Raw genomic sequence first — 25,325 nt, 5'->3', positions numbered from 1 at the left:
CTATAGCCAAACTCTTGACACAGCGCTTTGCAGGAGGCAAATACCTGGCTGAGTGTGAGGAGTAGCTGGGGATTATCATGGCAAACATATGCCAGTGTAGGGAAAATGGGACAGCCCTCAGCAGTACGACTGGCAAAAGCTGAACAAGCACTGGTTTGACAAGCATATCTTCAGCCTCTGTCTCCTGAAAGCTGAATTCCTAATATTTCTCTGTCAGCTCCATGCACTGCACAACCCTGTCTCCAGAACCTTTTGCCCACAGAAATATTACTTTTTTCTGCCTAAAAAGTGAAAAAATATGTCCTTTGTGTCAAAAATCATCTATTTTGAAAACAGGAAGAAAACCTCCAAATTTTGTACTGCCAGGTTCAATTTGAAGTGTGTGGAAGGGGTTGTGTAGCTGTAAAAAAGATCTGCTCCCTGATGTCACATGAAAACCTGGACAGGCCTCTACCATAGTCTCAACTCTCAGTGAGGGATGTTCATTCATTTGGAAATGATCATCAGCCCACACCAGTTCCCAAGGAGTCATCCAGTAGAGAACTCTCCCACAGCAATCTCCTAACTTTTCCAACCTCCTGTCATTTAATTTATTTGTTAAATCCTTTAGATTTGGCTAAAGAACTGAGGTAATTTTGTCAAACTACAAGGAACATTCTGTTGCTATAATGAACTTTTACAGCTAGTGTAAAGCAACTTGACACAAAATCCATTAAAATAGGATTAATGAGGGATGGCAGCAAAAACTCACGAAAGGGCTGGATGAATGACTAGTTTTAGCTCATGTGTCAGTGTAGCACAGCAACACAAAATGCAATAAGGCATCTGTAAGTGGAAGCAAAACCCCTCAGCACAACCTGAGGTATTCAGTGTGATAGCATCAGTTATGACAACCTCTTTCAGTAGTCATGTGAACATTATGTGTTTCCAACTTAATCTAGCTTCAGTCAACATAACGTATTAACAGGGTTTTACACAACTGAAATAATTTACTCATTTATTGTTGATGTGAAACTTAGTTCTGTTCATTAAAAAACAAAAAAAAAATTTGATAGCACAGGTGAGATGAAAACTGTGAAGTTGCTTCAGATAGAAAAGTTTTGCAACAGTACCTGCACTGTCAGGAAGTTTTTGTTCTCAAACATCTTTTTATTGGCTTATCCTTTAATTCTGTACAAGCAAGCTCTGTTTTTTATTTTCACTATTTTAAATTTTATTATTATTCACTGACATCACTTAAAATATTTGATGTAATTTCTGTGACTTTTAAGAATGAAATTTTTTTTGTCTCAGACTCAAAATTTTTGTGTTTTTTAAAAGCAGTGAGGGGGGACTGTGCTTGTGATACATAAATCACAGTGAGAGGAATGGGCAGAAAGTTTAACAGAAGTATTTTAAAAGTAATAAAAGAAAGAAATGCAGTAACAAATAAAGGCCCTGTAATAAAATTCCAGTTCCTGCAACTGTATTTTTTTTTAAAGAATGCTTTCTACCAACAGGTCTGGCACAAAATATTAAAGCTGACAGTATGTCAAACATGGAACAGAACTGAGTATTGACAATGGCAATCCATTTACACAATCTTGTAAAAAAGCTGATAACTCACAAGTCCATGTCAAATACCACATAGAAAGGTTTTGTACCCTCCTCTCCCATGAAGTCTTTTTCTGCCCTTACTGGAAGTTGCTTAGAGAAACAGGAGAACAGGACACAGAGACTGAAGGAGTGGGTAGCTGAAGAGAGCGGTGCCCCATGACTACCAAATTTTACAGTGTGACAAATGTTATTATAGAGCTCAGGAAATATGAATAATCTCTCTGACATCAGCAGAACACTTCTGACTTACAAGGATATTGAATTTTGTCCAAACAGCAGTAAAAAAATCAATAAACACCAATCCTCAGATATGTGACAATATTAACAGATACAATGCATTACCACTGAATGCTTGCAACTATTTCATAAGACCTGTGCAGTGAATGGGAAAAATATGTAATTCAGTCTTCAAAGTAACTTTTGTTCTGTTTTTTTTTTTTCTGAATGATCATCTGTACAAAAGCTGTTTTTGGAAGGTTGTATTATTTCTGCTATGCCAAATTCCCTAACAAAATCTTCCTACAAATCTTGCTGTACTTATCTCAACAGAAATCTTTAAAGCCTACCAAAAGGAAATTAAATTTATATATATATATATAAAGATACGTTAAAAATACTCTTTTCCATAATCCAGGAATCTAACAAAAACACAGGCCAACTTATCACTTTAAAAGGTAAATCAGACAGGGAACTATTTTGTCTTCAATTACTGAGTGTGTTTGTGGCAGCTCTAAGTGCCCTGGAACATCAAATTCTGCTAGACATTGTACAATAAATGGTGGTCTCAAAGATTTAAGGTTTAACCTTTGCCTTTGAAAGAGGTAATTTTCCCTGGTAATACTAAAGTCAGCTCACCTTACTAAGAGAAACATTCAGCCTACAGACACCAGTGATACAGTGATCTCAGAACGGAGGGAAATAGACCAAAAAGAGGCTTATCAGCCTCAGTTTTGGTGGGTAACTCTCAACAGTTTTTTGGACAACACTGCTACATTTGAGACTGATATAGAGATTCTCAAAAGAAACATTATCACATTTCAATAACACTCTATGTTATCTGTACACCAGCACATCACCTATGGCATTCACTGTTTTGGACTATCAGCTATTAGCTGGTGATCCCCTCCATACTTTGATCTCTTAAATGTTACTATACACTCTATCATATATTTTTTTTTTACCATATAGTATATAAAAGCACTTAGCTACTCGTTTAAAACCCAAACTTAACAACCACCTTTTAAAATGGATGAATTTACACAAGCCCATGGAATCCAATGCAATAGCAAGGGATGGGATATTTCTGACACCAGTTTGATAACTAAGAGCTGGACATTGAAGCCTGAAATAAGTAGTATAGGACATTCTAAAGGTCAAGGTGAAGAAGAAGCATCACTTTGGCAATGCAGCAAAATGGGAGGTGTAGGATCTATTCCACTGTCAAAATTTAAAGGCACCAAATGAGGAACCATTTGTCAAACATTTCGTGTCTGTGATCTGTCCATCATATCTGATAACTGAAATTCTGTGAATTCTTCCTTATTTTCTGTTATTTTAGTCCAACACACTGCCTTTACAAGTGAAAAACAAGTATCCATTTGTCTCTCCCATTTGTTCTTTTCTTTTCCTGTTCTCCCTTCCTTACACTAGTCATGAATGAGCCTCTGTGGCCTAAATGATGCTGTTGGTGACATGAGTTTCACCCTTTTGTTTCACAGTGTTGCCTTGACGGAGCCTGGTGGGGGAGGAACATGGTGAAGTGGCTCAGGTGGGATTGGAACAGTTTCTGTTCTGGAAACATTGGTTAGCAGAACTAAGTGGAGAAAAAAAAATCTAAATGTTTTTGCATCAATTGAACCCCTGCAAATAATGGAATGTAATCTGAAGGGAAATTACATGTCACATTAAATACAGAGTTTTCTGATTAGGTGTTTCCTCTGCTCCTCTTCAAAGCCTACAGAAATATTAAGATGTCCACAGTTACAGCACAAAAACATCTTCAAGATGTAACATTTGACATATCACAGTATTTTAGAAATAATGAAACTTCTACAAGGAATTAACAAATGTGCATTTAACCACAACAGATGCTCTATCTACATTTATTGATCTTACACAGTCTTTGTGTCATAACAAAGCCCTGTGTCAGGCTCAGTCCTGCTCCAGCAAAGTCCACAGCCACAACTCTGTTAAATACAGGAGTTGAAACAATATCCTTGATAATGGAGTTTAATATTAGCTTTGCCATTCTTTCCTAGTGTAACTTTGAATTGTGTTCTTGAACTACCTGAATGTGCTATCAATGTTTTAAATACATTGACGTTTCCACTTTGTTGTAAAAATAGGCTTTTAATACTACACAGTGTTTAGCTTTCTAGTACCAGCCATCAGTTTGATATCAGCCGTGACATTATTTAATTTTCAGAATCACAGAGGTTAAAGCTCACTGAACTATAAACAGTTGGAAACATGGAGTGTAATCCCAAGGCACAGCTCTGCACAAGCTGTAATTTAAATCATATTGCATGCTAAGCTGAAAAGGCAGTGCAGGTCCCAGAGGGCATGAATAAATCTGCAGTCACTGATTTGCCACACACATTTGTGTTGGGATTCTGTAACTGTGCAAATGTGATGTCTTCCTTTAGAGCAGAGGACCTGTCATCTACTGAGATTTGTAATTAAATAACCCAAAGAACAAAAGCAATTACTCAGCCCTACAAATATTCAGGCTGAAATGTGCGCGATTTCAGGAACAAAGAGAAGGGGAAGTTCCGGAGACAGAGAGAAAGGGAGGCTTTGAGTCTGCGATAATTCATCTGTGTCTAGTGCTAGTGGAGGCTTTAATGCATAGAACAGGTATTCACATACCTGGCTTCCTCTGAACGAATAATTCCGTCATCACAGACTCCACTGTGAAGTGGATGTTTCTCCAGCTAAGGAGCCAATTATGCCTCCAGCTGGCTCCATGCCACCTCAGGTGCCGGCTTTGAGCAATCAGTTGTGTTAATTGCAAGCAACACTAAATGCCTTTTGGGACAAGCAATTCACGGTTCAGGAATGTTCCTGTGAGGGGGGTAGGTTCAGCCCCATTACCGAGAACAAATCACAGAGTTTGCATAGGTCGCAGGCTAAGAGCTGGAATTTCATGGAATGGGGAAAAGAGGTGGGAACAGACCAAGGGGCCGTATCCTCACATCATTAACTCTGCTGGGCACCTCAGTTAATTGATGGGGTGGGGGCTATGTGGTAGGCTGCGTGGAGCCCTTCATATTTTCCCAAAGCCCATTCCTTTGGGTCTGCCAGGCATTCTGATCCAGGCCAACAGGACTAAGACTTTGGTCTAAGAGAAGATACCTCAAGTGGCCATGAATGTGGGCTCCTTCACAATAGTTGGTAGTTTCTTTCTTTCTATTTGTCATAGTGGGAAAACAATAGTTTTAAATACGCATAGGAATTGTTTGATATAAAGAAAATACTACAAGGGTGATAGTAACACTGAATACCAAAAATGGATGATGAAGGGCAAGCATATACAAAAAGAATAGCCATTGAAGGAATAAAGAGTGATAATGAGATGAGCACAATAATGAGATCAGAAATCAGATCTTGGCTGCACAGAAGTCACTGTCATGTATTATCAGCTACAGATCTGGTCTGTTGTATTTTTTAGTATCTATCTTTTGACTCACTACCTCGATAACAAGGTTTAACCAGTCATTTATTCCTAAGCATGGATTTCTAATATATTTGTCCACGAGCCCCTGCACGAGCACTACTTAAAAAAAGAACCCTGCCCAAATGTTGGAGGTGATGAATGGGAAGCTTGCATTGAATCATTAGAGATAAAGGGAGTTAATGTGTGGTGGGGAGTGGGAGGTACTGGTACAAACCTCAGTCTGCAGGTGCATAGAAACAGCGTGCAGGCTCAGGAAGTCTCTCTAATACCCTATAGAGGCTCAGTCCCTGGTGTCCCACATGGATGTACAAAGAAAACTTAAAACAAAGCCATCTTATTTCTCCCTTTAACACAGACTAAAACATTGCCAAACACTTCTGCGTCTGAAGCTGTGAATTTCATTAAATTCAATGCAACTTGCTCAGCACTCTCTATTTTTGTGTGGCTGAAACCTTTAATTCTCTCCCCACCACCCCATGGCCAGCGTGCTCCAGTCACATCACACTTAACCTTTGCCTTGGCTTCTCAAAGAAGAATTTGTTTCACTCTATTCACGACTTCAACAGTTTGGCAAACTGCACTCGAGCGCCGCGCTGGGCCTTTATATTGAACACACTAATCTGATTGTTTTTCCACTCTACAAACTTTGGGTCAACAATCAAGCTGCTGCCAGAAACTAATTAATTTGCAAACAGGCCCCATTTTCACAGGGGGAGAGCTTTTGAAACCTATGTCAGCAGAGCTGGTCACACCATGGTGACATGCATTGTCATGGCATCCACTTTTCTGGGTAATTCTCCTCACTAATTTTTCACCACACACATGAACTCAAATTACCCAGTCAACAGTAAATCTCTATTGAATGCCCACCAAACTCTGAACATGGTGGCCTGAGAAGAGGAAATTGGTATTGACAGGGTCAACACTCATTAAATTGATGGCTAGAGGAGAAGGAAAAAAACACAAAACAACACAAGAATGCAAAAAGAAAATTCGGATGTATGTCATATCCCAATAAAGGGGGCTGTAACAGACCCACTCCTCCTTTGTTTAAATCAATTAGTATTCTGCTGTGTGACTTCTACAAACAGATTTCTGTTTAACTTCTCTGAAAAACTGGTTAGTGACTATTGTGAACAAGAAAGGAGGCACAATTTGGTAGTTAGAAGTCACTGGTTTTCAAGTATCAGAGCTGTGATGAGTTCTCACAGAGATCATGGGAAACCCACTTGCATTTGCAAGGTCTATAACACAGAGGCTTTGTCTTTGGAATCTGGCCACCTAATCTGAACTTTCCTTTTGCTTAAGCTGATTTGGATCTCTGCAAAAATTATCATTACAAAGAAACTGGTGTTGTGCAATTTAAAGTGGGTTCTGTACCAAAAGCAAAGCAAAACGCAAACTTAGAACCCAAACACTACACCTTTTCTGGATAAATGGCTCTTTTTTTCCTACTGAGATTTATCTCCAGGGAAAAGAGAGACTCTTATTATGAACTGATGCATGTGGGTAACAGATAGATAGATAGATAAATAGATAGATAAATATATAGATAGAAATTATGGTTTTAATCATACATTAACTGAAAGTAATACACAAAGCTTTCTAGTAGAAGTTATTGCCACTGATTGAATAATATACTAAATTTGTCACCTTAAGTGGGCAGACTTTATAAAGGCATCCACTGCCAACTGTATAAGTTAGCCATTGAAACAAATCTATAGGAAAAAAAATTCTATCTTAGGGTAAAAAAAAGAAAAGAAAAATGCTTTTTAGAGGAGACAGAATATCACTGGGACTATTGATAATTGGAAAATTTCAGGTATTTTTTATCAGTGTGAGAAGGGCACAAAACTCTGCTCCTCCAACTGAATGTATTCCTGGAGTGTGCTCATGCAGATGCATTTCTACACAGCTCCTGCTGCTGCAAGAAGCCGATGAGACGTGGATTTATTTTTCTAAAGGATGACTGTAGAAATCAACTCACCTGCATCATAAAATTTGAGTCTGAATCTCACTGCAATGAGATCACCAGTTTTACCCGGTACACAGGTACATTAATTTATCCACATCCAGAATCTCCCAGAGCTTGTTCTGGCTTTTTCATCCAACTGTCTTCCAGAGAAGGTGATGGGAATGGCTGCACTCTCAGATCTCACCCCAACATGAGATTCATCAGGATTTACTGGATTGTCATATTGTTGCTATGTGTTAATATGTTTACCTTTCAATTCACAACCGAAATAAAAATCTTAAAATTTAGCAATTTTAAGGGACATCACTAATAGACCAATTTAGTGCACAGGAGTGCCGATCTCAAACTGGTCATCACTGGCAAGTCTCTTTTTAGAAAGACTATGCTGCAGTGATCTGGTTGGGACTGGGGTCATATCCCACACTGCTTGTTTTGAGAACTATGAACTTATTTCTTAAAATTGCATTTTATACAGCAGAGAAACTTCTCTGGTCTCCACTGGAAACAGTGAACAAAGAACTCTAAGCTCTACCATTATCTTTGATCTTATATGCACTATAAAGAGAGTCACAGAATGAATAAATTGCAGCAAAGCATGGCTTCTAATCTAGACTCCCAGCTACTACATTTTTTTAGTGTGGCTAGTATGGTTGGCCAAGTTAAAACCCACAAATGAGCCCAGGTTAACCAGGCAATATACACATATCCTAAGTCAGGTTCCTGGACTAACTTGTATCCTAACTTCCTGGAGCATACTGTGGCTATAGCTCAGACCAGTATGTTTACTGATGCAAGTCTTCCTACACCAGGTCATATTCTCTACAGTGTCAGGAAGCCTTCAAAATGTGCAGTCAGACCAGGAGAATGTTCTCTGCTGCTTCATCTTTCCTATCCGCTTTTTCCACTCCAACCCTGAAACTTGCCCTTTGGCTACTTTTACCATCTTTTCAACCTAAGCAGAACAAAATATCATCCACAGCACTGATATTTAATGAAGAAAATTACCTAATCCTAGGGGGCATGGGAGAGATACAGAATGAGAAAGAAGATCTCTTTCCTACAACGATTTCAAATAATTTCATTTAGGCCACTTGATGGGAATATTTTATTATTTCTAGTTGTCTCCACCTACCATCTTCAGGACCTTTCTCACATCCAGAGAAACTGTTAACCACATTCTAATTGCTACTTGGTCTTTGATTTCTGAACCAAATGCTTCTCTTACTTTGTATAAAGATACAGGGAACAGTTTTCAGACAGGTTTGACTGAATCAACTGGTTCAAATATATGAGCATCTTGTGGTCAAGTGTTCAGCAGGGCCTTTGGCTTCCTGACCTGTAACCATTTCAGATTAGTGACAGGATAAATGTCAAGTAATAACAATAAGAAAAAGCCCTTTATTTTCTGATTTCAGAAATTCTACGTTCCTTCCAGGAAAAAAAGAATTGGTTGTAACAAAATATGTATATAGATAAAGCTTGTTAGATTGCAATGAGAAAAACAACTTAAAATTCATACTCAGTCTCTCAAATATGGATCTACAGACTTAAGGAGAAAAAAACCCCAAACCTTGTAAATTGAATTTGTGTGCCATTCTGTTCACAGTACTATGCCACCGTCACCATAGTTTCTGAGCACTTCCTAGCACTGTGTTAGGTGACATTAGCATTTGTCACACATGGAATTTATCAGTGTGAAATTATTTATTACTATTCTTAGCAATGAAGATAGTGGGAATGGGGGGTGGGAGGACTTATTGAGTGAGAAATGAGACTTGCATATATGGACATGTTTTGTTCCACAAGGGTCGGAGTCGTTCATGCTTCTGTAAGCCGTGGTGGGAAAGTGTGGAACTCAGTCCACACTACAGCCTGCATGACAGGACATATCAGCTGTTCAAATACAGAAATGCCTCTTTTAAATGCAAGAGATCCTTTCACAGGAAAATTAACAGCAAAAGAACAACAAAAAAAATGACAAACACAGAAAAATTCCCTCAGTGTTTTCACTCATAAGGTTGTTGAAATATGTCCTTGTAAATTCATGGTAATGCAGACCTGGAAGAGACTTCTTAGTCTACTCACTTAGTCTCTTGGAATGTAGGCAAGTGTGCTGTGTAACAACACAAAAAAGTTACCTGAGTTCCTCTGAAAACCAGCTAGGCTGCCTCACTGACTACTTCTATTGGACAGCTTTTTCTAATTTCATTCCCATCATAGTTTAAGACTTCTAATTTGAAGACTAAATAAATTCATACACAATTCACAGTTTTGGTTTTTTCTTTTGTTTGTTTTTTGGGGTTTTGTTTTGTTTTGGTTTGGTTTTTTTTGCAATGTCCTTTGTTTAAATAGCTCTTCTCTTGCTGGAGATTATTGTATTTGTAGCATCCCTCACCTCCTTCCTCCAATAATATCTTAGATATATTTTATGAATCAACCCCAGGTACCAGGATGGTTGGGTTCTGTGGCCCCTTTCCACAGCTGATACCTGTATTTTACTGCATGGTGTATATCTGGATCAAGAATGTGTAGGAGGTGAGCTGGAAAATGGGAAGCTAGAAAGGCATTTAGAAACAAGGGAGTGGCACAGCAGAGGGGACCATCAGTGTTCATGTATAACTAGGAAAAGGGTTTGGTGTGGTTGACCAAAGACTAATTATAGGTTCAAGGATCAGGATATGTACACACCCAAATCTCAGCAAGAGTAATTAATTTCTAACATTTTGACACATTTAATGCATTTTATTAGAGAGGTAAAAATCCTGTAAACTATCTGCAATCTTTCCTTTCTGTTGCCATACATTAGTCTACTGTGCCATACATATATACTAAGATCACGTATGTGTAATGCCAATGCTGGACATTCAATAAAGCGTCCGAAGTGGAAACTACATGAAGTGATGTCTACAGTTCTGTTGGAATGCCAGAAGAGTATCAAGTCCTGTTTCCTGCCTTGGACCCTGTTACATTTAAGAGGGCATTTTCTTTTTCATTGAACAGTCATTCAGCTTCTATAACTCTCAGCTGTTTATGTAACTGTAAAGTAAAGATTACCAAGGACAATAACCTCAGGGAACTAAGCACAGTTACTATTCCACTTTAAAAATTAAGCCATGGAAAGTATGCTAAAATAATATCACAGAGTGGTTTAAACCCATAAAAAGCAAGGAAATTCCAAGCCAAGTCTGGAAATCCAGACTGACAATCTCTCTTAACCCCAGGTCTAGTAAAGAGGGTGAGTGAGGCCAGCATTTCTGGGGTGCAAACCAGATTCATAATACTATCCTAAGGCAGCTTTTGTGATTTCATTTCCTTTCAGATTTTGCTCAGCCCAGTCCTGCTTTGCTTTTAAAATAAATGTTTATGGTTATTCATTTTACAAAATGTTAACAATTTAAGGCCAGATCCCCTGTGCTCAAGTCACAGAAGATGAGAGCAGCTTTAAGCTCTCTCCTTCCGCTCCTCTAATCTTCAGCTTGAAAAACTGCCTTGGGTGCTTTGCCTTTGCATTGCTCAGCATTTGCTCTGGTAGACTGCACTGCCAATTCTTCCTTCTTGCCTCCAGCCATGCCCTCAGCCCCTGCACGAAGGCGTGGGGATGGTGTACAGCAAACTCTGCCTGCTGTGCAGCAGGGAACTCCCTGGCACCAGGAGTAGCTGCTCCCACCTGCACACTACTCATCTTTTTTTTCAACTTCTGCAGCAGTTCATGGAAGCAGGACGTGATCCATGCTTCAAAATAACTTTATGCCTCTGAACTATGAGATGCAATGGCACATTTAAAAGGAATCGTGTACTTGCCAATAGGCACGACTTTGTGAGATATATATGTAACATCAAGGCCATTGTTCCTTATAGTAAAGCTGTACAGAAGATTTGTTTTCAACATCAGATTTTTTTTTCTGAGAGCTCAAAACAATTCTTGACCCTCACTGGGACTGTGTAGATTGCCAAAGCTTCTTTTGTGCAGAGAAAACTCCATGCACGTACCAGAGGAGCCAGTAAAGTTCGATGCGTGCATGAACATGGCTTACAACAAAGCACATGATTCAGTCTGGGGCACTGAACTGCAGCTTTTTCATGTCCAAGATGACTTCCCTTAGCACCAGCTTATTTTACTGTGTTTTTGCAAATGCTTCCTTGTCACATCTGGCCAACCCTGTATCAGTAATTAAATATACACTGCTACAGTGACTGATGTATAGTTCCCTAGCTTCTAGATGAATGCCCTGACTACACAGCTATAGAATCAGTCTCCCTTGTTTTATTTGGCATGGTGACTGTTTAATTATTTATACAAAATGAAAGCTTTAGAAGCCTGTGAGTATTTAATATCTCTAAGAGACTTAAGAAGTCTTTAAGAGCTGCTGGTCAGCACCTTCCCTTGGGCTGGGCACAGTTCCCCAAAATATACAATTTCTGTAAGAAGGTTGAGCATCCCCAGAATGTGACTGTGTGATGTCCGTAGTAACTCTGTGTTCCTGCTTAAATCCCAAAAACTTAATCACTCTGAGTAATGTTGTTCTACTTTTATTCCAGTTCAGGGCAAGACAATTTCTGGGAAAAGTCTGCAAGCTCTTCACGTGCAACTGTCTTCTCCTCTCCATTTTTGGTACCAATCAGCTGTGTTTTCTGCACCCTGTCAGCTCTGACCTTAGCCTCAATATGGAAAAAGTTTATCTCCTGCTCTGACTGAAGTAAACACTAGCAAGGACTTAGAACTGGATGTCTCACCACCTAACTATTAAACTCTACAGAGACAAGAATCTGATCAGAACTCTTGTTCTGCAGCTTTCAGTATATGCCCCTTAGAATACTGGTTTTTTACCTGAGGCTAAGCACACTGTAAAAAGCAACTACGAAAGCAAACCCACCACTACACAGAAATCCATGTCTTCACTAAGAAACTTATAAAGGTCTGCAAACTTAAGGTTCAAAAATAGTTTGTATAGATCTTTAAGAAAGCAGTGAACACCTCAATCTTCAATGAGAGCTTGTTTCATAAAAAGCATATCCACTTTAACAAAATTATATTTTAAGAAGAAAAATGACAAATTAAAAACAATAATCAAAGGACTGGCATGCCTGCAGAGATTCAAACCCAAACTATTATCATTTTTGGATTTCCATGTTAGATGTTGAAATTAGGAGAGCTGTGTGGAAAGGCTGCCAGGATCTTGTCACAGGGAAATTAACAGTAAAGCCTCAGAGCCTCTAATAGGAATGTTGTAGTGCAGATTTTAGACCAATCTTTCCATATTAGGAAGGTAAATACATTAAGTTGCAGTGGAGAGAGAGATTTCAAAAATGGACTTAAGAATCGTTCTCTATTAAATTATGGACAGTTATGAGAATAATTTCTAAAGGTTTCAATTGGATTCTTATCTTGTTTTAAATTAAGTTTGAAACTTTCCATACAAGAATATAGTACAAGAACTTTACTTAAGAGTTGGAAATCACCTTGACCCTGGGATACAAAAAATGCTGTCTTTCTACTTTTATGCTCATTTTGTAAAATACTTAAATTCAAGAAAGCTTGAGGTTCATCAGCTCCCCACCATGAGCACAAAGCAGCTGTGGTTTCTGCACCACAGATGTAACCTTAGTGCTAATTTGGGAAAAGCAGTTCTCACATGTAGTGCTGAAAGACTGATAACCGAATCCACAAAGGAATGACACATTTTCAGCAGTGAAGTACAAGACCTGTGGACAATGGCTGCATTTTACCACTGCATAAATCCTCCTGACTCAGCTGTCATTGTGCAAATTTACTGCACAAAAGAAGATTTTGCTTGCATGACTGGGTTTAAAATGTCATAATGACTATCATAACTGAAGTTGATGTTCGTCATCTTTAATGCATTATTACTCTACCAGGTATCAAGATAGATGGGTATGTCTATAACCCTTGTACTTCACTGTTTCCTAAAGTCCAGAAATCTTGTTTACTGTCATAATAAAATAACCCAATGAATACAATTTTTGTGTTACTAGGTAAACGCAGATTGTAGAACTGAAATGGTGTACACCTGAATCTATTTTCCAGACAGATAGTTGTCCACATGAATTGCAGCAAAACTAAATTTAACAGGATATGCATCATATTTATAAACTTGTCATATTAAAATGCAGCTCCATACTTGTCATATACACACTTGTATGATACATACATCCAAAGTATGTTATATATAGAATTAATCCAACTTGCAAGAGCATCTTGTGGTTTTAATTATGAGTCAGGGGCTGATGTTGATATGGATTGTATATACAGCTAATATGATATCCATTTTGATACTAGCAGGTCTTGACTAGTTAATAACAAACTGTGTTTTAAAACATACTCTGCCCTTACACATTAAAATTTGTGTGAACAGTTTGCACTAAATTGTAAAACCACATAAGAAAGCCTAAACCTCAGCAGAGACATAAATAATATGGCTAGGAGCAAAAAATGTCTAAGAATAAAATCATTTGTGAATTCAAAAACAGGAGTGCAGGTGCAAGCAGTATGTACAGCCAAAGTAGAACTAGTTAACTCTTAAAAAATTAAAATTTAAATTAACTTAGCAACTACAGTTAGTATTACTTAATTCAAACTTCAGCTTTTTCAGACAATGAATTCTTATTTCCAAAATGCTCATATCCTTGTATAGCTAAAGCCAAGTGTAATTCCATTTGAGCTGTTGGAAATTTGACTTCAGTAGGACTTGGATAGAGTACTCAGATGCATTCTAAAGTATATTGGTACATGAAGCCAAAATCAAATTTCCTCTGAAACTATCTTTCCCTCCTCAGACATGCAAATAAACAACCACAGGCTTGATTACTAATATCCATACAATAATGGAAGCTATTGTGCCTTGCTAAACTATTGGATATTTTGAAACCAAATCACTTGGAATCCCCAGGATCCTTTTCTTTTTTCCCAAACCCCTGACAACTCTGGCTTGCTCATGAAGTTCTGCTGGTTGACTTTCAGCTGGATGTGGCCAGTGTCCCCTTCAATCCAGCAAAAATTAAACCTTGTACAAAGCACAATCCTGCCCAAGGCTCTGGAGCTACTTTGTGTTCATGTGTGGCTGATGCCTCAGGCCTTGAGCTTTTGTCCAACTTGCATGACTATGCTGCTCATAGTGTCTGTGTGTGTTTTAAATTTAATCACACTCCACAAATCTTAGTGTAATTAAACCAAAAATGCTTCTTTATAAATCACTTTTGATTAGTTTAACTGGTTTAAGACAGAATTCTGCCCCAAATAAAAGAGGAGTGTATATGTCACAGATGTTGCTGGAACAGAGCTGTGTGCTAGTCTTTAATGGCTGGATGAGTGTAACCAGAGAAATGTGCATTTTACATACCATTTAGCCACCGGGAGTCGTGCTGCTCTGTTCTGATGGGATGGTGATGCCCCAGAGTTCGGAAAATGGCAAAGTCCCTGCCCATGAAGTCTGCTGCTGTGCCAGAGTACAGTTCTCCATCTGCAGGAGGACATAATTGTAAACAATATTCCTCAATTTTCCAGTCATGGCAACTCAGAGAAAGCTGTCATATGTTCATATTTCACTAATAGGGATAATGAGTAAATTACAAAACAACAAGCCATATGCAACGTATTGTCATTGAAAATAGACATTAGACCAAATTTCTCACTGCAGAGCTTAATTGTAACCTCTTGCAAATGAGCTGTATCTGCAGACTGCTGGTGTGCTTTGCAAAAATGTGTTTGAATTCTTAGGCTGGAACAGTGGCAGCCAGTGCACCTACCCTGGCAGGCAGGAGTATGCAGCCCCAGAAAACCTACCTAACTCTGAAATTGCCCTATTTAGAACAGGAATTTGGTTTGGAGACCTTCCAACCTACTGGGATTATGTGACTCTGGGAACTGAAGAGCCCAACTCAATCATTTTTGGTTCAGAAAGTCCTTAGGTCCCTTCAATTTTTCCTATAGAAATTATGTGGTTTTTACTTTGGTTTGTTTAAGGGGCTTTTTTGTTTCATTTTGGGTTTTTTGTTTGGGATTTGTTGTTGGTGGTGGTTTTTTCTTTTTTTTTTTGTTGCTGTTGTTGCCATTTTCTTATGGTTTGATTTTTACTCTTTTTTTCTGAGCAGATCCTCAGAAAGCAGTATATTTTACAGGAAAGACAGAACATGCCTTTCTCCTTTGGCCACCTTTGTAACTGGTACTGGCAAAGGTCAACAGCTAAGGAAGAAAATAAACGAGATCATTCCCTCCTACCTTGACCTCCATGTATTTCATAGTGAACAACTGAACCAAAAATTGACCTGTGATACTTCAGCCCATAAATGGCACATACACAGCCCAGCTGGAGATGAACCTCATCCCAGTGTGTCCCTCCTCAGCCAGCTAGAAGTGACACAGAGGAGACAGAGGGGGTGGGGAGAGAGAGACTGTCTAAATTCTAAGGAGCAGGTCAAGTTAAATACCTGCCAGCTGGAAGAGAGTGTAATAATAATAATAATGACATTGTAATGAGACCCACATAAAAGAACTAGGGATCAAAGTACAACACATATCTTTCTGACATTAATTTACAGCTTGTCCATGAAATCACTCTGAATCAAAAATGCAAAAAATGCATTTTTAGGACTGTGTTCTACATCTGTATGTGAAATGAGATAACCTACCCTACACTGTAAAAATGGAATTAAAAAGCATTATCCCTTCCAGCTACTACTTTCAAACTACCCATATTACACGGATCCCTTGTGAAAAAGACAAATTTGAGGATAAAACAACTTTTTCTTTAGCTAAGGTAATACATTTTTCATGGTCATGATGAACTCCACCATATCCTCATTTTACAACACCCTTTTAGGAACAAGTTTATCATTTTCATGGCAATTTTAGGTATTTCCATGGCAGGACAACCAGATCCAAGCATGCCTACTGGATATCACTGTCATCTTTTCCCCCGAACACTGACACCATGAAATCACCAAGTGAACCTAGAGTGGCTCTGTAACCATATGGTAGTCGCGAAAGTCAGGAAGGGTGAAAACATGATAGCGGAAAGGCGTGGAATTGAATGAATTCACAGCAGAGATTAGTAGCAAAAACACCAGTCATGCCCAGCAGGAGGTGTAATCAGAAGGGAAACAGAACAGCATATCATTAATTAACCATTTACTATTCTTCTATGCAATTTTCAACTTTTTTTTTTGAAGGGGAGACAATCACTTAATTATAGTTATTATTATGTACAGAGTATGCTGCTGAGATTTTAAAGAGCATAAAACCTTTTTGCCTGTGAAAAGGGCTTTGGTGCTATGCTTAACCTTTCTTTAACCTTATCTTCATTTTCTTGTCTTTCAATCCCTAGTGAGTTCTGATAAATCAATAGAAATCAAAGGGGAAAGGAAAAAACAACAAGAGCTATTTTTCTTCTTAGTTATCAACAGATCTAAAGGTCAATCAGTCAAGAAAAAAAATCTATACTTAATACTGTATTGCTAAAATTTAACCAAATACAATTCGAAAACTAATGAAAATTGAATATTTGCAATATTTAGAATTTTAAGGTCTTTTTGACACCTCTGTTTCTAACTTGATATATAAACACCACACCACTGGAAATGAGCTGGACTCAGCTCAACCCAAGAGGACACCACAAGGCTCTTGCAGCTGATACTTTTTCTTCAGCAGTGACAGGATAAAAGTTTTGCCAATAACTGGCTTCAGCACGTTTCAAATGAGGAAGGATCTGCAGAAAACTGTCTGACCTTTCTATCCTCCCTACTACAGCCCCTCCAAGTTTCAGTATACCTAGACCAGTGCCTGCAGTTTGAACTGATCCGCTGTAGTCATGTAAAAAGGAGATTTTGACTTCTTCCAGACAGAAATACCAAGGAATACCATTTATTTTTGTAAGGCTTTAGATAATTTTTGCAAAATTCAGGGTGAGCCTCAAGTCATGTCCCAGATGTGCACATCCTTTGAGTTAGTGCTAAGCAAAAGCTATATGAGGATTTTGCCTCTTGTCTAGATGGAAGTACATTCATCTTTATTTCCCTGTGCATACCTTCTTTTGGAGTGAAATTTACTCATTGCTAGTCTGGAAAATGATTCTTTAATATCACAGATAGTCCTCACTGTGTTACTTCTACTGTCAGCAGTTTAAAAAGAAGTTTTATAAACTTTAAGAAGAAGGTGGAAATTAATAGTTTGAAAACTGACAAACATTTATTGAAGGGAAAGAATAAAACAGGGGGAAAAAAATAGTCAATTTGTATTTCCAACCCAGCAGCACAAAGGAACCACTGTCTATAACTAAAGGATGGCCTTCAGTTGTTTGCATTGGTAAAAAAGATGTTTTGGACAAAAAACACCTATTGTAAAGGAGTAGCATGCTGACACACTAATGCAAACAGAGATACATATATTGACTTCTCTAGATAAAGAGGCAATAATCAAAGTCCATAGTAATGCTGATTTTTGGAGGGGAGAAGCCATTTACCTAAACAACACAGAACTCTGAATAACTTCCCAAGGTCATGAGATATAAAAATGTTGAAAACTATGCAATGTGCAATCTATTCCATAAATTGTTTCTATTCAGCTTTTAAGTAAGATTGCATTCTGAAAGAAAATAATTTGTGGAGAGTAAAAAACTGTAAACTTTCCTTTCAAAGTAATAAGGAAGTTGAATGAATGAGGATTGTAGGAAAAACCAGGCCCTGAATGTCAGAATTGCTCTCACTGATAAAAGGGTTCACAAATGAAATCTATCCCTGGTTAAAAGGTTTATTCACTAAAGTTAAGATTTTCAGACATAAAGGTGGTTTGACTTCACTTCTTTTGAAGTAAATAACTAAAACTTCCCAGAAAGTACAGTAGTTTTAAAATCTTGAACCTCATATGTACTTACCAGCTAATTTCTAAGAAATAGAGTACTAAAGTTCTTAATTAGTGAAAAGCCACTTTCAGATCATATTAATGTATATTTGGGAGCATTAAGGCACCTAAACTGATTTTTAAAAATGAAAAATTAAATAACTGTTAAAATCTAAAAGGAATTGTGAATGGTAAAAGGAAAAAAGAAAATCAGTGAGACACAGGAGCATAAAAAGCTTTGAGGATTCTGAATAACCAAAGCTTTTGAAAATCCCAAATGGTCATTTCCCTAAACAAACTGTTGTTGGGACAATGCTGCCTCCTTCTCTGAAGGTTTTGGTTTTTTTTCAACTGTCCCAGTACACCTCCTTTAGTCTAACACATTCAGTGATATTTTCTCCTGTGATTATATTCCTTGGAAACCATGCTGCTTCTCATTTTCATCCCACACTGGAATACTCGTGAGTGGTGCCCAGGGATTTTTTAGTCTCTACATTTCATGCATTAGCCCACTCAAATGGAGACTGTTTAGTTAGCAGCACAGAGATGGGAATGGCTGCACAGTGTCTTACATTACTTAGGAACCACTTGTATCATGTTCCCAGCTGGCATTTACTTTAGAGTAAGGTAGCAATAACCAACTTTAATGAACAACTGTTAAAAAAATAATGAAAAATGTTTGCAGGTGGATGGAACAAGGAATGTATACTGGAAAAATATTGGAACAATTTAATAATGATGAACTGTTTATTTTCGTTTTGCTTTAGTGTGGTTTTTTGGTTTTGGTTTTGTTTTTTTTTTTCAAATACTATTGATTTTTTTAGGAGAGAGGGAAAATTGAAGATCCTCTTTACACTGGTAAGAGTTTGTTTCAGCTGAAATACAGAATAGGCCTCCTGGGTACTAATGGCTATTAAAGACCTGAAGTTACTTTTTTGCAAATTAACATTCATGTTTTGCCCAAGTTCCTACATTTCACTTACCTAAAATTTACTTTCTAGTTATGGTGTCAAAAACATTTTGTCCTTCCACACTTTGTAAAATATCTGTTTAGTGTTTCTGATGAAAAAGAGGGATAATGTCCCTCCTCTCAGTAACCATCTAAATTACTCTTCTCAGCCTTTTTTTACTTTCCTGACAGCTACTTTCAATTACTAATTATGACATTGCATTTTAATGAATGCTGGGGAATTCTTTTACATAGCTGCCCTCTTAAATCTTAGATAAATCATGTTCACCTGCAAGGACAAATATTCTGTCACGTGAAGGGCCAGGAGTAGCTGAGTTACAGCTCAGCCCAGGACAAGAGAAGCAGCAGTGTATCCATGTCCCTGTTGTGATACCTTTGTGGTTAAGAGGCTCCTCTGGCTTTCATGCCCACACTCACTGCTTCCCTCCCGTGCTCCCTGCTTTGGACAGCAGCTGGACCAAACCCCTCCATCTCCAGTCACTGCATCCCCTGATTCTCAACTGTTTTGGGGTGGGGAGGGTAAATTATTTTGCCTTGATCATCATTTTACCATAAAAAACCAAGTTTTTTCTGGCAAAGAGGAGCTATTTTTAGGCAAAGAACCAGCAGTGAGTTTGGCATACACCCTCTGAAAGACACTCTGCAGAAAAGGGTCGCAGGAATTGCAACATCATAATCAGTAATGCAGTGTGGTTGTGAGGCAACTGTAAGGAGGCAGAGAAAGAAGGCTGCGCATGTTCAGGATGCAGGAATGCTAATTTCAGCTTCACCCCAAGTTTTGTGTGACTGAAGCAGAAATTTTTCATTGGCTTTGAATGCTCGATTTGCACCATTTTCTATTGTGTTATTACACCCAGTGGCTCTAACTGAGGCCTGATTGAAAACAAATGATCCTGCTCAGTCTATTCTTTATTAGAAGAAAATATACATGGAGTGAAAATTATAGTCTCAGGAAGTGGGCTCAAGAAAGCAAAGATGTATTAAAGACATGAAATCTAAGCCAAGGGAAGTAAGATAATCATATTTGTGACAGACTGAGCGGAAAAAAAAAAAAAAGGAATGTGAAAAGTTAGATGCTGTTGACTTTGTGCAGTTGCATACCAGTTATACCATGTAATACTGGCTTGTCATCATTCTCTTCTTTATTGTATATTAAAGTGAATAGTAAAGCTATTCGCCTGAGAGTAGCTCTGTCACAAATTCAAGTTGCTCCAGGCACCAATTTATACACTGGCCTTTTACACACACTCTTTTTTTTCCTTTCTGTTTGTACAGGGTACAAGTTGCAGCAAGATGTGGATGTCTTTCCTGTTTTTCCTGTTAAAAAGCATGTGTCCCCAGGTTAGCTCATCACCTGGGATCATTATGGGCTTTTAAGATCAGGAAATAAGGCACACTTAGGACTAAGTTTTTGTTGCTGTCTATTTTGAATAGCTTAATTTTTAAATGCAAAGTAAACAGAATAAGGGCAGAGAGTAAGCAAGGCTCTAGGCTAACAATATGGACAAAGGCCTTTATAAACCAATGTATCTCATTATGTGTCATTTCCTGAAGACTTCTGAGATATGAGAATCTACAGTTTTCTCAAACTATTGTTGTATTTGAAGGTGTGATAAATTGCCAGAAAGTTACATGCAAAGATGTTAAAGATAAGGTGGCCACACCTAGGCAGAGGTGTGGAGAAAGAAGAATCTGTTTGCTCCTAATTTAGTCTCATAAAACATCCTTTTGACTTTTTTGTGAAGGTGAAGTAATAACAATGAACATATTTAATTTAATTAGATAAGTTAAATCAATTAGATAAATTAAATCAATTGCATTAGTTCAATTAGATTGACACAGTCCAGTTGCTCCGTATTTACATATTCTATGAAATGAAGTATTACCAATTCAGAAACACTTAATTTATTTCTTTTTGATCTGGCCATGAATTTAACTTTATTTACTGACAGACAGGTCTCTTCAGCTGAAACATCAACTTAGGGCCCAGACCAGTGGCTGTTCATTGATCTCCAGCTTCCATGCAAGGTAAAGTTGGGTGACAGGCATTCCTTGGCAGAAAAACTGATGTAAGGAGTTATTTATTCCTGCTCTCACTTAGCTCTCAGCTGTGCTTGTGTGACCACCAGTGTGGCCAGCCAGTAAATTGGGTGATTGAAATGCCTCCACCAAGATGAGAGAAGGAAAAACACTTAGCAGAATCAAGGTCCTGCAGGGGTACAAAGCAGCTCTTGTGACACCTGAATCTTGCTTTACACCTCAGGGCGCTTGGGTCAACTGCATGAAAAGTAAACCAGAATTGCTTTAACCTGGAAATAAATTACATAAAACAAATGCCTATTGTAGGTGCTGCAAGGAGAAAAAAAAAAAGCAGAAAACTGGCAAATTATTTACAGTGAATGCACATCTCATTGAACTTGTTATGTGGCACCTACCTACTAAAAGTGAAGCTGTCAGCAGTTTGGGATCATAAGGGCTTTTCCCTCGCCCATTTTCAAAGTGTGACTCTTCCATTCTAAAAATGTTGTCCTGTGAAATAAAAAAAATTAAAAATTTAAAAAATTATAAAAGAAGGTAAAAGCAGTATTATTTGATTAAAGAAAACTAAGAAGTAATTTGAACTGTGTTCAAGAAGAGTGAAGTGTATGTGAGTCCTAGTGGCATTTGTGGCTTCAGGGAAGTCAAACTGCACTGGGTGAGGACCTGGTAAAAGTGCCCATCTCCTAATCAGTATGTGCTGAATGCTGGTCAAAGGCAAAAATACATTTAAACAGCTTGTGTCGCTTCTGTTCCACTTCACATATAATTTATTTTCATATTAATTTTCATGGGTTTATTGAATTATTTTTGCTTTCACTGAGAATACATCTGAGTAACAGTAACTGAAGAAGCAGGAATTTGAAACTTTTATCTGAAAAAAAAGATAAAATCTATCTTTTACTGATTATTATTTTCTGAAATGTGCCACCACTGTAGATTAGTACGTAACATGATGCTAAATTCTGCTTTCCCTAGACTGAGTATATCCTCAAATTCAATTTCAATTGCATCAGGAAAGTTATTATTACTATTATTATTATTATTTTTAAATTAGTTTTATTTTTGTTTATTATTATTATTATTACTACTACTACTCCTCGATACCCTGAGATGACACTTTTAAAATATACAGGCTGAGGGCAAATCATAGGGGAATATAAACCAAGATTAAAAAGGGCCTCAGTCAACACCAAGTCAAATGAGGTAAATAAATCCAAAGCAATGGGCTTTTCAGTACATTTAATTAATTTTAACAGGGGGACCAAGTCTGCCAATCAATTTGGATAGTATGTTTATCTTACATTTTGCACTAAGGATAAAACCAGAAGAATAGATGCTTTGTGCACAGAAGTCTTCAACATTCACAGATTTGTGAAGACCTTAGCAAAACCTGGGATTTCCATTTCCCACCTGCATTGTGGTTAATTTACACTGACACCTAATAAAGTAAAGGAGCCCCAAAGAGAAGAAATTGACCTCCCCCTTGGAAGCAGCATCCTCCTTGGCTCCCTGCTTTCCCCATATTGCTCATCCATACTGAACACAGGCATGGGCCAGGCTAGTGACCAAACACACTTGCAAATGGTGTTATTTTAAACTCATTGCGTCCATGACTCTGTAAGCCACAGGCTACAGATTTTATTACAGGCTTGTGCAATGACATCACACAAGCATGTATCTGTGTGTATTTATTACATATTTTCTAAAGAACGTGAGATGGATTTCACATTTCCTTCCATGCACTGAAGAAAAAGATGAAGGGAGAATGAACTGTTAGGAGGACAGCCATGTATGGCTTACTGCACTGTAAGATAAAAAGGTTGGACACAGCTGCATGAAGTTTGATCCCAGAATTCAAGCTCAATCTCCTAAGACATGTTCTTGTACATGTAGCCTGCCTGATTCCAGTCATCCTGTATCTGTAGTATCTGGCATGGTATTAACATTTCTTTCTATCCTGTTGTCTTTCTTTCTGGTTCTTAATAATCCAGACACATTCCTTGCTTCTCTCCAGTTTTCTGTCTTTGCTCCCTCTAACCAGAGATGAATAAATAACCAAACAGAAAAGCATTTCTGGAATTCTACTGTAGGGTCCATATCTAGATCTTGCAAAATAAATAAAAGTAGTAAATTGATGAGAATGCTAAACCTCAACTGCAATAATAGAAGATGGCACTAATGTTAAAAGCTATTATTGAAAAATGTTATTATCAATCTACATTCTCTTGGCATTTCTCCTTAGTAGATGGTAATTGCTCAACCTGCATACCAATTAATATCTGATAAGGTTACAGAGTCAGTGGCATGACAGTTAAAGCAGAATATATTCCCAAAATAATCCCATGTGTCATTATAAGACAAATAGGAAACAGATGTGGAAAGTGATTTGGTGTAGGAAGGATCTGATTTTTGACTGTATTCTTCTGGTTTATGTCACTGTAACTCTACTGATATTGGTGTGCAGAAGGCAAGAACAAGTGGAGACCCAGGTCAACCTAAATCAGAGATGATCTACCCTTCTCTTTGTGTTTGTGGAATAAAACATTTGAAATAAGAGGCCTGAAAGGGAAATCCCACAGTGTTTTCACATTTCAGTTAAAAAGCAATGAACAGACACGTACTGTAAGTTTCCAAATTTATGGGTGAGTAATAATGACAATAAATACATCGCTGTTAAGTGCCAAATAAACGTATCATGGTTAGTCTGAGGCCCCAAGCAGCTCTGATAAACATTCTGTAGGAAGTCTAACCTGTCACGAACAGGGCAACTTGCCCAAACAGCTTTTTGGGTGCTGAAATCAATCCACCTCTATCTACAAACCAACAGAACATACAGGCAACAGAGGAATAAACTCTTTTCTACACACCACCTGCCATTTTAAAAGCCTAGGAAGCAATATGACTTGTGATAGGTATTTGATCACACTAGTCACTTGTCTGATTTGTGATAGACACTTGATTACACTGGTCATATTTCCACCCAAATTTCATCAGTCTGCCTGGACATGGCAAAGAACAAGGCTCTGCTCAGAGATTTAGGGGGTCTTTGGACTACGTGAGTGTGGCCTTCTTTGGTACAGTACAGACAAGAGCTGTCACATGGAAAGAATGCACACTGTTTTCAGAAAAATTCTGATCAGTTAGTAATTTTGCTGTTTCTTGTGTTTTGCAGTTAACTGAATACAAAGAATGGTACTGCAGTGAGTCAGCAAATGCCTGACACACAGACAGCAAAATCCCCTCTGTATTAAACAAATGTTCAATGTTGCAAAGTTTTATGAGGGCTATTATAGAATCAAGGACAGGAATTCATGACAAAGCAAGATTGCAGGTGGGAGAAAAGTCTCAAGAAATGCAAAAAGTAGAAAGAAAAAAAAATTCAAAGAAAGGTCTTTGTAACTCAGCAATTAGCCCAATTTGTTGTCTAAACCCTTTCATTAGTTGTATTGGCATCCCAAAAGGATATTACAATGTACTTCAAACCTTTTTTACAGATCCTTGTAGCTGAAAACCTTGCTGTGGCATGTTTTATGGGTTATTAAACACTAAGTTTATATCTTATTGATGCTTCTTTATAATCCATAGTAAAACCACTGAAAATGAGATTGTTTAGGTCTTGAAATTCCACAAACCCATAAAGACAACAACTGACTGCTGGCTCATGGTATGACATGAAATGTTTCACCTAGTAAATGCCTTGCATGGAAGGAGATAATGCTTCTGGCTACTTAAAACATATGTTTTCCTGTAGCAGACAGTGTGATAGATGGTAAGATTTAGCCAAAAAGAACTACAGTTCAGTCCTGGAACTGAAGGAAAATATTGTCATGATTCCCAATGATCTGCCACTTCCAGGCTCCAGAGACTCGCTTTCAAACAGCTGAAATGGTGAAAAAATGTGTCATATCATGACACTGAGTGGTGACAAGACCTTGCTATCTGACTAGCCATTTCATATCTTGTTATTGAATAGCTTCAGTCAGCCAGTGAGCCAATAAAACATTACATATATATATATAAACATAATAACTCTATACCTATTTATATTTTATATATATTTATTTGTTTGTTTATTTATTTATTTATACCCAGAATGATAGCCTCTTAAACATTTTTTTTGTATGTCTGCCTGTAACTAGCCCATCCAGTACTGTCTGGAAAACTTCTTAAATTAGCTGTTATTGGTAAACATAGATTTTATTTTCCAGTTTAGCAC

The 25,325-nt window shown here is 37.8% G+C and overlaps 1 protein-coding gene across 1 annotated transcript in view; it reads right to left on the bottom strand.

Moving 5' to 3' along the window:
- SEMA3A (semaphorin 3A) overlaps positions 1 to 25,325 on the bottom strand; it is a 165,702-nt gene that overhangs the window by 46,150 nt on the left and 94,227 nt on the right. The window contains exons 5-6 of the mRNA XM_041477731.1: positions 21,505 to 21,598; positions 14,606 to 14,725 (exon numbers count right to left, since the gene is read on the bottom strand). Coding sequence (XP_041333665.1) covers positions 14,606 to 14,725; positions 21,505 to 21,598 — 214 coding nt within the window. The remainder of the gene's footprint in view (positions 1 to 14,605; positions 14,726 to 21,504; positions 21,599 to 25,325) is intronic.

The sequence above is a fragment of the Pyrgilauda ruficollis genome, unplaced genomic scaffold, assembly GCF_017590135.1.
Source record: "Pyrgilauda ruficollis isolate IOZ18807 unplaced genomic scaffold, ASM1759013v1 scaffold112, whole genome shotgun sequence".
Classification (NCBI taxonomy): Eukaryota; Metazoa; Chordata; class Aves; order Passeriformes; family Passeridae; genus Pyrgilauda; species Pyrgilauda ruficollis.
The sequence above is the reverse complement of the archived record's forward strand: the minus strand, read 5'-3'. Positions and strand labels throughout refer to the sequence as shown.